The sequence below is a fragment of the Gopherus evgoodei genome, chromosome 1 (genome assembly GCF_007399415.2).
Source record: "Gopherus evgoodei ecotype Sinaloan lineage chromosome 1, rGopEvg1_v1.p, whole genome shotgun sequence".
In the NCBI taxonomy this organism is placed as follows: domain Eukaryota; kingdom Metazoa; phylum Chordata; order Testudines; family Testudinidae; genus Gopherus; species Gopherus evgoodei.
Window position 1 is genome coordinate 327,711,433 of NC_044322.1, and position 17,401 is coordinate 327,728,833.

The window sequence follows — 17,401 nt, forward strand, 5'->3', positions numbered from 1 at the left end:
GGAGGGAGGAAGGTGCATTTCCCTTTGTTTTAAGATTCAAGGAGTTTGAATCACAGTGATCTTCCAGGGTAACCCAGGGAGGGAAAGCCTGGGAGAGGCAACGGTGGGGGAAAGGGTTTACTTTCTTTGTGTAAGATCCAGGGGGTCTGGGTCTTGGGGTCCTCTGGGAAGGTTTTGGGGGGACCAGAGTGTACCAGGCACTGCAAGTCCTGGTTGGTGACAGCACTACAAAATCTAAGCTGGTAATTAAGCTTAGGGGGATTCATGCTGGTACCCCATCTTTTGGATGCTAAGGTTCAGAGTGGGGGTTATACCATGACAATAGGTCTTCTAAAAATATCACATGACAACTTGTTTGTTTGGAAAGCTATCATGGACAACGATTTATGAGCTACTATGTTGCATAAAATTGAGAGGAAGGGATCAGAGGCTTACACACACATTCTCTCACTGTTAGATGACACAGTCAAGGAGTTACACATCCTGAACACAAAAAATGTCATCCTCCTTTTTATTTGAAAAGAACTGGTTTTCTTTTTAACCAGAATTTCCCGTTAACTTAAATTTTGCTTTGGAAATCACTGCCAAAGAAATAGGTTTTGCCCAAAATAAAAATATAAAATTGCGTCCAAATGTTCTAAAACCTGACATTGCTTTCTTTCTGCTTTCTGTTTCCCAGCCTTTAATCAAGAGAGATACAAGAGGGCTGGTTATTGTGGTAAATTAAGTGCAGAAGTCTTTCAGCTGTGGAGATAGGATTGCAATTCTAATCGTGGATCAAAAATGAGAATGTGTTTGCTTGTATACTAGCTTCTATTTCTGCAGCACAGAACTAGGTAATTAGGCAAAACTGTCTCTCTATTCATTACATACTCTGATTTGGAGTATCAGGTGAGTTGCAGGTCAGAGTTGTTTACAGCCAATCTTTATAGGGCAGCTTGTACCGCACTTGTATCTACTGTGTCTGGCTCATGCTAGTGTAGAGGTTATGGGTCTATTAAAGGAGTGGGTCGGTGAGGTTCTGTGGTCTGCAATGTGCAGGAGGTCAGACTAGATGATCATAATGGTTCATTCCGATCTTAAAGTCTATCAGTCTAGCGTAATTAGTCCCTCATTCTCATAAGTATTTAGTTACCTTAAAATTTTACTTTAAACAGGGAAAGGAAGAAATTTCAGAGAGACAAGAAGGGTTTTTAGAGTAAAGCCTGGAGAGTCAGTTTTGTAAGAGTCATCTCGCTATTGACGTCTTGAAACACATTGACCACCTGATATGCAAAGGCAAGGAGTTACCTCCTCTTGTAATTTCTTTATTCACTTCTTAGTTTATTATTGGTGAGAACTTAAGAAGCAACTAATGTCTCCTGAAAAATCCTCCATTTATGAACCATACTAATATATTTTGTTGCGCCATATTCTACATTTCTCTTCCTCTTTCATGCAGCTGTCCTTAACAATTAAGTTGGAATTTTGCATCTTGAAAGTTCATCTGTTTGTCCTATTCATTTCTGTGAAGCCCTGATTTTCCATGAAATATTAATTATTTTATCAGCAATCAATTATGATGTGACTAAATGAAGAGGTGCCAAATTTCATTGTAGTGTAAGTGTAGGTAATCCCAGTGAACTCAATGGGGTTCTGCCTGTTTACTCCGAAGCTCATTTTTCTCCTTTACCATTAGGAGGACGTAGGGAAGAAACAGAGAAGTATGTGCATTAACCAGGCAGCTGGTTTAGTTAAGGTAGTTTTCACTACAACTGCCTATTGTCATCTATTTAGAAATAAATAACAGGCACTGAAAAAGTATCACAATATAGAGGCTCACCAGTAATTTTTGCTGCATTCTATGATATTCTGAAAATTCTAAGATTTTGAATAATTTTGAAATAATTAGGGTTGTTGATTAATTGCCGTTAACTCACATGATTTAACTAAAAAAAAAATTAATCGCGATTAAAAAAATGAATCACGGTTAATCACAGTTTTAATCTCACTGTTAAACAATAGAATACCAATTTAAATTTATTAAATATTTTGACTGTTTTTCTATATTTTCATATATATTGTATTGTCATAATTGAAACCGAAGTGTATATTATTTTTATTACAAATATTTGCACTGTAAAACTGATAAGGAAAATAGAGTATTTGTCAATTCACCTCATACAAGTACTGTAGTGCAGTCTCTTTATCGTGAAAATGCAATATACAGATGTAGAAATTTTTTTGTTACATAACTACACTTGAAAACAAAACAATGTAAAACTTCAGAGCCTACAAGTCCACTCAGTCCTACTTCTTGTTCAGCCAATTGCTAAGACAAACAAGTTTGTTTACATTTTTCAGGAGATAATGCTGCCCCCTTCTTATTTACAATCTCACCAGAAAATGAGAACAGGCATTTGCATGGCTCTTTTGTAGCCAGCATTGCAAGGTATTTGTGTTAGATATGGTAAACATTCATATGCCCCTTCATGCTTCAGCCACCATTCCAGAGGACATACTTCCATGCTGCTGATGCTTATTAAAAAAATGTTTTAATTACATTTATGACTGAACTCCTTGGAGGAGAATTCTGTTTTACCTGCATTCTGCCATTCATTTCATGTTATAGCAGTCTCAGATGACGACCCAACACATGTTGTTCATTATAAGAACACTTTCACTGCAGATTTCACAAAACGTAAAGAAGGTACCAATGTGAGATTTCTAAAGATAGCTACAGCACTCAACCCAAGGTTTAAGAATCTGAAGCGCTATTCAGAATCTGAGAGGGACAAGGTATGGCGCATGCTTTCAGAAGTCTTCAAAGAGCAACTCTCTGATGTGGAAACTACAGAACCCAAACCACCAAAAAAGAAAATCAACCTTCTGCTGGTGGCAGATGAAAATAAGCACGGATTGGTCCGCACTGCTTTGGATTGTTATCAAGCAGAATCTGTCATCAGCATGGAGGCATGGCCCCTGGAATGGTGGTTGAAGCATGAAGGGACATATGACTCTTTAGCACATTAGGTACATAAATATCTTGTGACGCCAGCCACGATAGTGTCATGAGAAGGCCTGTTCTCACCTTCAGGTGACATTCTAAACAAGAGGCAGGCAGCATTATCTCCCGCAAATGTAAAAAAAAAACTTTTATCTGAGCGATTGGCTAAGCAAGAAGTAGGACTGAGTGGACTTGCAGGCTCTAAAACTTTACGTTGTTTTATTTTTTTAATGCAGTTTTTTTTGTACGTAATTCTACATTTGTAAGTCCAACTTTCATGATAAAGAGATTGCACTACAATATTTGTATTATGTGAATTGAAATGTTATTTATTTTTGTTTTTTACAGTGCAAATACTTGTAATCAAAAATAAATATAAAGTGAGCACTTTACACTTGTATTCTGTGTTGAATTGAAATCAATATAATTGAAAATATAGAAAACATCCAAAAATATTTAAATAAATGGTATTCTGTTATTGTTTAACAGTGCAATTAATCACAATAAATTTGTTTAATCGCTTGACAGCCCTAAAGATAATTAAACTCCTATCTTGTTCCATTGTGAAGTCACAGATGCTGCAACATACAATGAAAGCTTTTTTTCTATCTCCAGCAAAATAATTGCAGCAGCAAAAGTGGGAATGAATATTTTGTCACCCCATTTACCTCAGTAATATGTGAACCTATTACCCCTAAATCTCTTAAATTCAAAGTCAAATTGAGCCCACTTAAATATTGAGAATGAGGGAAAAATTAAATATAATTTAAATGGCAAAAATGATCGTAAAGGAACAGTGACTGCATGACTAATATCACACAAGAGTATATATGTTCAGGTTCCAACAGAAACATTACCTTGGCCAGACTGCACATATGGAACTCTCTCTCTTTCTGCTTATGCAATATGTTCATTTTTGTTATATAGAATATGCCATAAAATTCTGAGTTAGAGTAGCTGCTGGGAAACTTAATTTTGCATTTCCTAATTCTTTTCCACAGTGAATCCTTAAGGTTCCGTTAAAGTAATAGTATGCATATGTTCTGAAATCCATGGAAGGTTGGAGTAGTGCAGTGGTTAATTAGGCCTATATGCATAACTGAGCATTTAAAACTACTAAAGTCTTCAGAAATTCAAACTTATGCTTCCCATAAAATCTGCAATTCAGCCCCATTGCACATATTATTTTTCATTACTGTTAAGTTTTATGCCTTTGTTGTACCAATTATATTAGACCAGTAAAAACCAGCAGGATCTTATTAAAGGGGACAAGACAAAGATGCCACATTTATTATGATAACAATTTGACTAATAACTAATATCTTAATTCTTATACACACACATTATACCTATTACCTATACACACACACATTCACATTATACCTAATACCTATACACACACACTCACTCTCTCTCTCTCTCTCTCTCTCTCTCTCTCTCTCTCATATATATCAGGTGTTCTGCAGCTGCTGCATAGTTACCAGTCCTGAAGATAGCTTAAGTTCATGGCTTGATTTTGCAGCTTGGGTTTGTAGCTTGTGGCAGCTAACTGGCCAGGAAAGCTGGGCACAAGGCTGAGCTGGATCTCTGTTGGGCAGGCACCGATGTTCTTCCATGTTGGCAGCAGAATGTTACCCAGAGTCTCTCATCTCACCCTTCTTTTTTTATAGGCTTTTAGTTTGGATTCAAAGTCTATAGGTCTTGCTGTGTCACGCTGCCTCTGGGTTGAGATTGATCACCCATCAATCGCAGGCGTGACTTTCAGCCTTGAACCTGGCTTTGATCTTCCTTCTGTTGTTCTGTTGTCCTTTTCTTGTTGTCCTTTTCTTTTTAGGGTGGATGCTTCTTACTTTGTTTAGGGCTGTTGTCTAGGTCTTCAGCTGTTGGTATTTGAACTTTATCTCATCAGGACAGGCTGGGGCTGGAGGTTGATTCCATCATTCATACATACCTCATTCACACATCTAAACTAAACTAATAATATTACAGCAGGGTTTGCAAAAATGAAGGTTGGAAGAAGCTTTTACAAAATGGAGTGAGAACAGAAGTTACAGTATAGGCAAGTGTAGTGAATGGTGCACAGAAGTTACATTAATAAAGTGAACAATTGAAAACAATTTCATTTATCAGTTCTACACCTTAATATAAATATATGTGTGCAATGTAACTGAGTTATAGCTGCTATGGGAAGGATAATTTTGAATCACATTTGTGCATTTAAATTCTCATAGTGGTGCATTAATAAAGTTTGTTGCACTGAGTTACCTTTCTCTTTTTTTAAGAAGGAAATTAATTACACATTTAAATAATTGACTGTCAATTTGACTTATCGTAAGAAATACTCAGACACACTGACATTTTTATTTGGAATCTCACATTTAAACACAGATAGTACATTTATTCTGTTGTGCGCTAATTGAACTAGACTTACATACCCAGGGCCAGCTCCAGGCACCAGCGGAGGAAGCAGATGCTTGGGGTGGCTAATGGAAAGGGGTGGCACGTCTGCGTCTTTGGTAGCAATTCGGCGGCGGGTCCCTCAGTCCATCTCGGAGAGAAGGACTGGCCACCAAATTGCCACCAAAGAATGAAGCGGAGTGGTAGAGCTGCCGCCGATCACGGCTTTATCTTTCCCCTCCCCCGCTTGGGCAGCAAAAAAGCTGGAGCCAGCCCTGTAGATACATTTCTAGTCTTGCAGTATGGGGATCTCCAGATACACCCTTACTGTAATTTGCAAAGATGACTGAACTTGCGTTTCTTTTTTCTTGTGGTCCCCCCTGAATGCAGAAATCCTCCATTCTTCTCTCTTGAGGATAAGTGCTGGCCATGTGCCTTGCAACTTTCAGTTTCTCTTTCATCTTATGTAGAATAGAGGACTTAGCACTTTGATTTGGTTCATATGGAGCACTGTGTGCATTAGGCAGGAGTTAAGTCATCTAAATCCCCTGAATGAGAAGAAAGGTAAGTTGACAATATTGTACATGTGGAAGAAAACAAGGTATCTGTGGGTTAAATGAGCTCAGTCTCTTACAATGTACATATACTGTATTTTTTAATGTTATTTTATCACAATTGCTGTTTCTAGGGCATGCGCTATTGGAAGATGAAAATAAGGTCTGGCATCTAGTTCGGCCAGCAGATGAAGTTGATGAAGGCAAATCGAAAAGAGGGAGCATGAAAGAAAAAGAACGAACCAAAGCTATTACAGAAATCTACCTGACAAGGCTTCTGTCTGTGAAGGTAGGGTTTACTATTAAATTATTAGGCAGTTCTTTGAAGGAAGCTGGTTAACTTGCCTTATGAGGTTCAGATGACTAAAATGCTGAGTTATTAGAGAGACAAAGATGGGTGAGGTAATATATTTTATTGGACCAACTTCTGTTGGTGAGAGAGACAAGCTTCTGAGTTTACACAGAGCTCTTCTTCAGGTCTGGGAAACATACTCTCAGGGGAGGGCTGTGCTTAAAAAAACACTGCATCCCTGTAGCTGCACCAATGCAGCTGTGCCGCTGTAATATTTTAATGAAGATGCTCTACACCCCTGAGCAATGTAGTTTGCAAATATACTCATATTTTAATACTCTTAGCAACTAGTTCCTCCCTTACTTGCCAAGTCCAGAGTGTGCACTTCTAGGTTCCCTGTGCAATAGTTATGAAATCACATCCCTTTTAAAACAGAGCATATATGATTTTTTTCCTCAGTTCCCTTGCTATTTTTGCTGTTGTAAGGACATTATATGTTGCAGGAGAAATCTGCCTTTGTCCTGGTCTGTCGTCATGCGTCCTTGGCATTCTGGGCCAAGGCCTTCAATGATTATGGTCAGAACACAAAGTATTAGTGTAAAGTGGAGAGAGAAATCTAGGATAACACAACATTTGTACTGCACGCTCAATTTTAATGTCATTTTTCCTTTTTTTAATACACTTTCAGGGTACACTTCAGCAATTTGTAGATAACTTTTTTCACAGTGTACTCAACTCAAATCATGTCGTGCCACCAGCTGTGAAATACTTCTTTGACTTTCTTGATGAGCAAGCAGAAAAACATGAGCTCAAGGACGAAGATACCATTCACATCTGGAAAACAAATAGGTAGGATTCAAACAAAATAGTAATTAAACTGAAGAGAAACAATACTGTAATCGCGAACAATGCTGGTACTCTAAATACAGATAAAGTGGAAAGGAAACAAAGTGGTAATTCTGAGAATGTTTTTAATTGAAATAATTATTTACATTGATCAAAGAGGTTACCCATAAGATGAAAAAAATGCAGAAATAGAGCCAAAGCTACTTAAGTGTAACTGTCTGCAAACCTTCTATTTCCTTATCTTTAAACTGTCATCTTTCTCTAGTGCACCCAGAGCTGAGGATTTCCTGTAATGCTCCCAGTTGAGAGCAGTGAGAGGCAAAGGGACCCGTTCTAAACTATTAAAATTCAAACCCTAACCAGATGATTAAAGGGCATAAAAGTAATGCATATGCTTTCTAATTACACTTGTTTTCTCACACCATCTTGAGGAGTTCTGGGAAGTGTAATCATTCTTCTCCTCTCTTTCTATAAAAGTAAGACACGTACATGCTTTTGTTTTTAAGCAGGGAAACCAGACAATAAATAGTTGTTCATATAAGAGTTTGAATGCATAAATGAGCTAAAATGTACTCAGAAGATCAAATGCAAAGTACGCATTTTAGTTTTCTGGACTCTGGTTCCTGTATTATGTTCCTTGTATATAAGAGAGTGTGTTTATCTCTTTGCTTGCTTTGCAGTTTGCCACTTAGATTCTGGGTAAACATATTGAAAAATCCCCATTTTATCTTTGATGTTCACGTTCATGAAGTAGTGGATGCTTCCTTGTCAGTCATTGCACAGACTTTCATGGATGCCTGCACAAGAACAGAGCACAAATTAAGCAGAGTAAGTGATTTACATTCCACACCATGGTTGTGTTCATGCTTGACAGACAATATGCATACTCCTGGAAGATTTGGGATAGATTTTTTTTTTTAACCCCTTCAATTTATCACTCAGTATCTGGCCCTTTAGGTTTGGTGAACTTTTATAGCTAACCTTACCCTATGACATTTACAGTGTGAATAAGATCACAATGTTGTTCCCCAAAGTTTTTAGAGAAATCTAATTTAGGGACCAGTTTTTTCAGGTCTTCCATAATTCAAAAAGATTTTGTGTCAATTGTATAGAGATATTTTTAAAACTGAATAGTGTCTTATGAAAAACATAATTCTCTTCATGATTTAAATATTCCCATCCATAGGCTGAGAGAAGATGGTTTAAGAGTAATATCCGAAAGAAGTTAAAAAGTGCATGAACATGTACTGATAAGTGTGTAAAGGGATGAGCCTTGTATAAGGTATATTCTGTTGTATTCTGATAAGGCTGTGAGTTTGTCATGGAGGTCATGGAAATGATGTATTCCGTGACCTCTGTGCTTTCTGCAACAGCTGCTGTGCTTGGCTCAGGGGCAGCTTAGGCAGCCCCTGTCCAAGGCGCACTGGCTGCTGCTGGGGCAGTCTTGGCGCCCTCCCCCAGCAGCAGGGGGTTGGGACACGGGACAGTCTGAGGCCAGATCTGGGCAGCACTTATCGGGGGGGGCTCCCCGGAAGCGGCGACATCCCCCTCGCTCAGCTGCTAGACGGAGATGTAGCCAGGCAGCTCTGCGTGCTGCCTCCACCCAGAGCACTGGCTTCACATTGGGAGCTGCAGGGGCAGTGCCTACAGGCGAAGGCAGTGTGCTGAGCTGCCTGGCCATGCCTCTGCCTAGCAGCTGAGCGAGGGGGATGTCGCCGCTTCTGGGAGCCTCCCAGATAAGGGTCGACCAGAGCCTACCTCACCTCGTCCTGTTACCCAACCCCTGCCACCTCCCACAGCCAAACTCTGCTGCTGCTGGGGCAGTGGGGGAGGCACAGAGCCAGGTAGGGAGCACCAGCGGGGGTCTTGGGCTGAGGTTCTCTGCTCGCACACCCCCAGCACCAGCAGGGGTCCCAGGCCATGCGCCGCTGCCCTCTTCCCTCCCCCCCCCCCGCTCCTCAAGCAGCCAGGCCACCCTTCCCTAGCACCCGCGGGCCCCCCGGGTAGCCCTCTGCCCCCCAAGTTTTATTCACTGGTATTTTTAATAAGTCATGGACAGGTCACGGGCAGTGAATTTTTGTTTACTGCCCGTGACCTCTCCGTGACTTTTACTAAAAATACTCGTGATTAAAACATCACCTTAATTATGTACATTAACACTAAACCTGGAGGATAGTTTTCCTAGAGAATCAAAATGTGTCTGTTATATATTTTCCAGGATTCTCCAAGTAACAAATTACTTTATGCAAAAGAGATCTCTAACTATAAGAAAATGGTGGAAGAGTAAGTATATAGAGAAGTTTTTTGTGTTTATTCTTAGTCACTTGGTTTAAGCTTCTGTGTACAAGCATAGCAGCGGTATTACCCATGAAAATATTAATGTTGGAGGGAAAAGGCCTAAATTTCAAACACTGAAAATAGATAAATAAAATACTCTTGAAAAAGTTAGAATCGTGGTATTTCTCCCCGAGGCTGTGATATAAATGTTGAAATGAAACATGAGTGGGATTTTATGTATGTGTTTATAAGTTATTGGCAGTACTTAATTTTAAATTACACATTTTGGCTGTCTCTTTTTCAGGTAATTTCCCAGGGGCTCCCATTTTGCCTACACAATCTGTCTGATTGTTCAGATTTCCACAGCTGGCTAGCATTAAACCCTAAAATCATTTTCAACAAAAATATATCTTCTTCCCTTTTATTTTCTGATCTTAGATAATATGTTTACTTAGTTTAAATAAGGTGAGATCTATATGAATAAAAATAGCATTGAGTCGCCTTAGCCATGTTAAAGAGTTTGAGCCTAAGTCTTCAAAAGTTTCAAGGCATAAGATAATTACCAGATGCCAGAAATTTCTTCCTATGGCAGGGTATTGCACAGTAGGGTACCACGTGTTTTGTGATGTGCACCATCCTCTAATACATTAGGCACAAATGACTAGGGGGAGACAGGATAGCTAAATGGACCATTGGTCTGTTGTGGTAGAGCAACTACTATATGATTATTTGGAAACTTGTTTAGAATAATCGCAAAATCAAAATATAGTATTACCATTAAACTGCTAGTGCAGTTCATGTTACTTGAAAGCCGGGGAGCAATCAGAATCTTCCTAAGGAGGGGACCCAGAGCTCTCCCTTGCTCCCAGCCCCACAGCTGCTACCTCTATACCCAGACCCTCACTTCCCCTGCACCCAGGTGTACACTCACTCCCTGCCTTCTGCCCCACATCCAGCCCCGTGCTCTTCCCTCCACATTATCTGTGCTCCAAATCTAACCCAGAGCTCTTTACTAGAAAGGCAGTCAGGCTGAAGATCACCATCCCCACCAGGATGAGATAGGTCTGGGAGCCTCACACCCCATCTTCCTTCTGTGTCTTCACTGCCCCAGCAAACACCAAAACCTGGATCCAATCCCCTTACCCCCCTGGGGACTGGGGGTTCCCAGTGCCCCCTGCTCCACTTCTCACCAGGGGCTGGGGGTGCCTGGTAACCATGGGCACTGGAAGGACTGTGAAGGTGTTGGGGCCAAGCAAGTGCACGGGGTTATAACACTTCATCATGATGGAGGGGCAACAGGGCAAATTTCCAGCTCCAGTGTGGGCCTGGGTCCCCTGCCTCCCTCTACTTCCCCATTGTGCCCAATTGAAAGTTTATGTTAATTCATTGCAGTTACTACAAAGGTATTCGTCAGATGGTGCAAGTGAGCGACCAGGACATGAATACTCATTTAGCAGAGATTTCCAGGGTAAGTGTGAAACCAGCATTCTCATCCTCAAAATACTAGTGTTCATTGTCTTCTCTGCATGGTGTGACAGACCCAGGCCAGTGGGGTACCAGGAGTCTGGTAGAGGGCAAATATACTGGTCACTGGCTGAGTAGTTTTCTGTTCCCTGAGTGACCAGAGCAGGGGCTGCACTAGAGTTATCAGGAACCTGCTAGAACCAATTCAGGCAGAGAAGGTGATTAGAACACCTGCAGCCAGTCAAGGCAGGCTAATCAGGGCACCTGGGTTTAAAAAGAAGCTCACTCCAGTCAGGGAGGGAGGAGCCAGAGGAGAGGAGGTGCGTGTGAGGAGCTGAGAGCAAGAGACACAAGCTGAGACTGAGAGGGTGTGCTGCTGGAGGACTAAGGAGTACAAGCGTTATCAGACACCAGGAGGAAGATCCTGTGGTGAGGATAAAGAAGGTGTTTGGAGGAGGCCTTGGGGAAGTAGCCCAGGGAGTTGTAGCTGTCATGTAGCTGTTACAGGAGGCACTATAGACAGCTGCAATCCACAGGGTACTGGGCTGGACCCTGTTACCCCCAGACCCCCCAGCTCCTGATCACACACAGGAGGAGTTGACCCAGACTGTGGGGAAGATCACGGAGGTGAGCAAATCTGCCAATAAGCGCAGGACCCACCAAGGTAGAGGAGGAACTTTGTCACAATGGGTTCACAGTGTCCACTAGCATCTGATGAATAATGCCACACCTCTGAAACCCTCTTGGTTAGACCTTGAACACTATGCAGATTTTAACTGTGTTTCACCAGTGCGTGCCCAAATAGTTAGCAGATGCGTCTGAGCCTAAATGTGGTGTTTTACTAATATTGTAACTCAAAATACTCTTCCACCTCCTTTATTTGGGAGAGTTGCGTGCTAGCTGGAAAGGCTGCAGCAGGAAAGTCTTAACATCTGAATGCTGAAAATCATCAAACAAGATTTCTAATCCTCTCTCCCTCCCTCCCTCTTTCCAACCCCATCCAGTCACCTATCTAATGTTTTAAGATCCAGAGCTTGAGTCTGCAAAAAGAATTATACTGTACCTGGTATGTAGGTATATGTTTGGTTATGATTGTTAAATAGCCAAGACTATATTTGACATTTTTTTTCTTTTAAATTACTAGGCGCACACAGATTCTTTAAATACACTTGTGGCTCTACACCAGCTCTACCAGTATACTAACAAATACTACGATGAGGTAAGTTCCTTATTTGAATAATATAAATATTTAATATGCTATGAGAGACTAGTCATAATGGCTACAGATCAGTGTAAGCCAGATAATTGATTTGAGAACCCTCAGGGTGTGTCTACACTGCAGTTAGATACTCTCAGCTGGTCTGTGCCAGCTGACTCGGGCTAAGGGGCTTTTCCACTGTAGTGTAGACATTCAGGCTTGGACTGCAACCTGAACTCTGGGACCCTCCCACCTCACAGGGTCCTTGAGCCCAGGCGCCAGCCCAAGCCCAAATCAGCTTGTCTGCCAAGCACAGGTTTTTAACTGCAATGCGGATATACCCTCAGATAACAGGGTAAGGGCAGTGCTAAACGATGAACCCACAACTTCTTTTTTCAGTTGCGCTAATGACGTGGCCATTTCAGTGGTCAAAAGTGCATTGTTGTAAATGAATCTGAGATTATCAAATACTTTTTTTTCCCAATGACGTATTTTTAACTAACAATATCATTTACTCTTCAGTGCTCTTCCCATCCTACTTGCAACCTAACAATGCCAACAGGAAAAGATAAGAAGATAAACTGAGTGTCAAACCCCAGTGCTTTATATTAGGAATGGCCCATTAAACTTGTTTTGCCTGTAAAGATGGAAGAGTGCCTTTTTTATTAGTTAAATTCTACCTGCAACTTACATGCATGCTATAATCTCTGTTTTGTCATCGCAAACAAAATGCCTGACCAAGTTTAACTTGGGTAGAATAGCTCTTGACTATGGGCTGATTCAAAAGCATGCTTGTGGAGTCCATTCAAAATTTGTCTTGGATCCTAGAAGCCTTACTGAGGAGAAAAAAAACACACTAGGATGTAGATGGCCCACTGGTCTCAAGTTTTACTCTGTGTACAAAAAAGGAGAAAGAAACTTCCATTCAAGGGTTTCCATGGGGATGAATGTCTCTAGGAAGTCTTGGAATTAAATCAAGCCAATAAGAATAGATGCTGAATCTGAAAGGAACTTGGCACATGTGATTTCTCTAGTCCATTTGCCCTACACCTAAGTGCAGTTTGGGGTTTTACCAACGCTTCACATTAAAGGCAACAGGCCTTGTCCTTAGCTGCCCTGTGGCTGCTTTACACAGCATCACTGGCCTAAAGCAACTTTAAAGTTGGCATAGCCAGACATGAGAGGGTTAATTCAGTAGACAGGGATCCCTCTGTGGGATAGAACCAGCTTAGCAGTTCCTGTGCCAGCCACAGAAGTGTGACTGGTGTATGTAGAATGGTCAAGGACAAGATGGCCCAGCTCTTGGCAGTGCCCCACCACTGGTAACCATTGTAATTTAGAGCAGCCTTTGATGTTACACCAATTGACTGGCCTAGCATACAGAAAGCCCAGGATTAAGAAGTACAAAAGAAACTTAAAGCAACTTTTTTCTTGCCCCTGTATCTCCACTCCTAAATTGCAGTCTCGACTCACGCATGGGCTGCAGCTCAAGATTAATCCCTCAATTGAAGGCCAGCAAAAATGCTAAACATGTTAAACATTTTTGCTGTAGAACAGTAGATGTGAGAATTTCCTTTTGGGTAGAACTGCACAGAAGCAGCACTTGTATGGTACTATGTGTATTCTACCAGAAAGCCATGTTGATAACCTGCCCACAGCAAATTTGCATTAAATAAAGCAAATTTAGTTTCTGTGAAAAATTTAAATTGCATAAATTGCAGTATTTTGTAGCTGCCCTCATCCTTTACACTGAAACTGGGAATGGTAGTATGCAGTGCACTGCGTTAATCTGTGCGGTGTGCGACATTGACTAAGTGGGTACATTTTAATTGTCCATAAGTATATGAAGAGTGCCTTTTTTATGAGTTAAAAAATTCACCAAGGAGATTTAGCCAGGGCAAAGGAGCTAAAACTAGATGAAAAGAGATTAATTTAAAGGAAAGATGTCCACTTAAATTTGGCTGAATTTAAATTTTGTAATAAGAGTGTTTAAAATCTAAGTTTCAGAAATGTTTCCACACTAAAAAAAAATGTTTAAGATGTTTAAAAAACAATTGTTTTTAGACAAGTCTCCTGCAGTGTTTGCAACCTAAACATTGCAAGGAACACTAAGCCCCTGAAAGAGAAACGATTAACAAGAGTGATACTGACTTCATTGATTTTTCATTACCTAAGTTGAAAGAAGAACAAAATGTAAATAAAAAGCTTAAATAGTGACAAGGACACTGGATTTTTAAAGTTCTTGCATGTCTAACAAATTGGCATTTAAACATAAGTAAAGTCCTTTTTGTTTTTGTCTGTTTACAAATTATAACTTGTGTTCAGAAGGAAACTTTTTGAAAAGAAACATTTTTACTATATGTCATTACCCCTCCTAAACTGTCAGATTGTGAGGTAGTTTCCAAAAGAATGTGTTGGAAATGGCATTGTCTGAGACATTTGACATTAAGAGCCCTAGGAAATTTTGGGAACAGCCCTTTCACAGCAAGTCGAATAGATTAAATGGTGTATTTGCCTCTTCCATCCCGAGCTTTTATAATTAGTCTCTTTGGATTGTTCTTTGGCATGTATTGTGCATATCATAGGCCATGTCATAGAATACCACACCATTGGATACCACTCTTTGCCATCTCCATGCTATTTAGACTATAAGACATTGAACAAGATTCTTAGCTATATCCAGAAAAAGCGATAAAAGAGCTGCCTACAACTCCCAGACTTTGTGACCAGTTTTGTAATGGTTCCCTTTTTTAATTCAGAACAGCCTTGGAGTTTCTCTAATCTATGCTGGCTGGCTGTGGCCATCATGAGCCATCCTGCAGTCAGTAATAGCTGGAGTACAGTGCACAACTCTCAGGGGTGGAGACTGATAGATTGATTAATATTTGTAAAGGACTTTGCAAGCCTAGGATGAAAGGTGCAAAAGAAGTAAAAGTTGTTATTGGAATAAATAATCATTATTAAACAAATGCTCCATTGTTTATAGGCAGTACATTAAAAATCTACAGTTTTACTTTCTAAAGTCACTTCAATACCACAGTGATGGGAGATATTATAAAAACCTATATAGATAAAGGGCTGGAGACAGAATCTCTTCACTGGAAGAATGGAGCAGAGGGGCACAGTGAAGGAAAAGTATTTAGTACATGCATACACTCTGAAAACCAAAGTAGTGTTAAATACTTGATATAGCAACCTAGATGTCGACTGACTCGTTCTGAGTATTCTGTTTCCTTTTCTTACAGATCATAAATGCACTTGAAGAGGACCCAGCTGCACAAAAAATGCAGCTTGCCTTCCGTTTACAGCAAATAGCAGCTGCATTAGAAAATAAAGTGACTGACCTTTGATTAAAAAGCCCCAATGAAGAAATCTGATCTGAAGATGTTTAAATTCATTCTTCCTGTTAAGGAAATAGTGTTCTATTTTTTAATGTATAATTACAACTTTAAATGAAAGATTTCATGTTTTTGATAGCAGAGCTGTAATGTAAAGAATTTTTACTGTAAATTATGCTTCTAATTAAAATCTGTATTGTGTGTAAATGAATCATCTGTGGGGAAAAGCATCCTTTGGGGGGAGAATTATAGTTCATTTAATCAAATAGTACAATCTGAAACATCAGCATTTTAGAATCATTATGCAAGTAAATTCAATACTATAGCATCCTTTATATTTTAAGCAATATTTGTACTTGGAAAAATGGTAGTATATTTTAAGAAACAGATGCAATATCCCCTCTTAAGTCAATAACTGGAAATTAATTTCCTAATAGCTCTGAAATCACTGGCTATATTACACTCATAATGAACATAGTAAATGACGTCTGCTATGATTTTTCTTTAAGATCTTGGCATGACCTTTGGTACCATACACTATTTCTCAGTAAATTAACTACTCCTGGCCATGGTAATGCGTGGTATCATACCCACCACACTTCATTGTGATGGGAGTAATATAGTTCTGTCACCCCTGTGGAAAGGTTCTGATGATAACTACCAATTTGATTCAGAAATCACTGCAAAGGAAATTATCCCTTAAAAATTTACAACCTTTTATTTTTATTGTGAGTTTTACAGTATACGCTAATGTGCCTTACTTGTGTTAATTCTGTGAATCTGAGGAACGGTTTTGTAAAGAGAAGCAGATCAGAAAAAAATATTTATGTGCTATTGAATGACTCTTTTTGTGAAAAACATGACCAGCAGAATGCCTGTAATTAGTTGCTTGCCAAGAGTGTACTGTTTAACATGATTGTTATGTATAATATCTTTTATCAGAATGGTTCTGGTTCTTTTTATTTGAATCTTGGAACTGTCCAGAAAAACTACCACTTGTTTTTTTTTATTGTACTTGTGATGTAAAATACTAGTAATGATACTAGAAAAATCTTATATCCATATAGCTAAATACCACTCAATCAAGCCTTGGAATGCTGCATTTGATCGAATATACATCATAACCAATAGCAGTGAAAATTAAAATTACTTGTCAAAAGGTGTATTTACGATATAAGTTCTATACAATTTGAAAAGCTAGGTACGTTTTCTTCAGTTGCTGTATTGCACATCAGAGAACTTTGTTTCATTCTTGTCTCACAGTTTTTTGGCAGTTCAAGTAGCATTTTAATGTAGTTCTGCCATGTGCACTAATTCCCTTTCATTATTGCTTTTTTGCCTGCTGAGCACTTGAACTCTGCTGATTCTTGGCAAGATAATGCAGTTTCTGCTGCCCTCTCTCTCTTCCCGGTTTTCTGTCCTACAGTGAGTTTAACTTCTGTTGATTTTTATCCTTTCTGAAAATATCCTCAAACTTGTGAATTGAATGGCCTTCCTAATTTTCTAAAAGTCAAAGGTCTCATCACAGGGTCACTTTCCCAGCCCAACCCAGTTCTTTAAAAAAAAAAAAAAAAAAAAATCGTTTGCATCCATTTATAGACATTACTCAGCATGGCTGGGACTAAGTTACTTTCAATTTTTTTAGGACTGAGGTACGTAAGAATGCTGCATCAAAGACACTGTGCCTGCTACTCCCTGATCAACAAAGACATCCATCATATTTTCATTGCTAATATTTTTTTTGTCATTTGTAAATCCTGTTAATTGTAAATCAAATACAATGTGTTGTTTTTTTCCATTGAGTGTCACAGGATCTTTACTGAATCAAGGTTGGGATTTGGGGGAAGAAGGGAGGGAATTTAAAGTAATGTAGATTCTTCCTCTAAAGGGTGATATTACAGCAGCATCTCTTGTGGTTGGTAACGAAGGGTACAATGTATTCTACAGTTGGTGGTCATTTGCTCAGAAAATGAGCACACACTTGAAAAAAGAGGATGCAGTGCAGTATCCCACAGTGAAATCCCACAAGATATACACATTTTTAGGGGT

At 39.5% G+C, this 17,401-nt stretch overlaps 1 protein-coding gene across 3 annotated transcripts in view; it reads left to right on the forward strand.

Moving 5' to 3' along the window:
- Positions 1-17,150, forward strand: part of PLXNB2 (plexin B2) — a 352,730-nt gene extending 335,580 nt beyond the window's left edge. For all 3 annotated transcript variants that reach the window (XM_030549188.1, XM_030549187.1, XM_030549189.1), the window contains 7 exons: positions 6,072-6,226; positions 6,918-7,078; positions 7,756-7,903; positions 9,294-9,358; positions 10,745-10,820; positions 11,961-12,035; positions 15,260-17,150. In XM_030549188.1, coding sequence (XP_030405048.1) covers positions 6,072-6,226; positions 6,918-7,078; positions 7,756-7,903; positions 9,294-9,358; positions 10,745-10,820; positions 11,961-12,035; positions 15,260-15,364 — 785 coding nt within the window. In that variant the 3' untranslated portion in view covers positions 15,365-17,150. The remainder of the gene's footprint in view (positions 1-6,071; positions 6,227-6,917; positions 7,079-7,755; positions 7,904-9,293; positions 9,359-10,744; positions 10,821-11,960; positions 12,036-15,259) is intronic.
- The last annotated feature ends 251 nt before the right edge of the window (positions 17,151-17,401 follow it).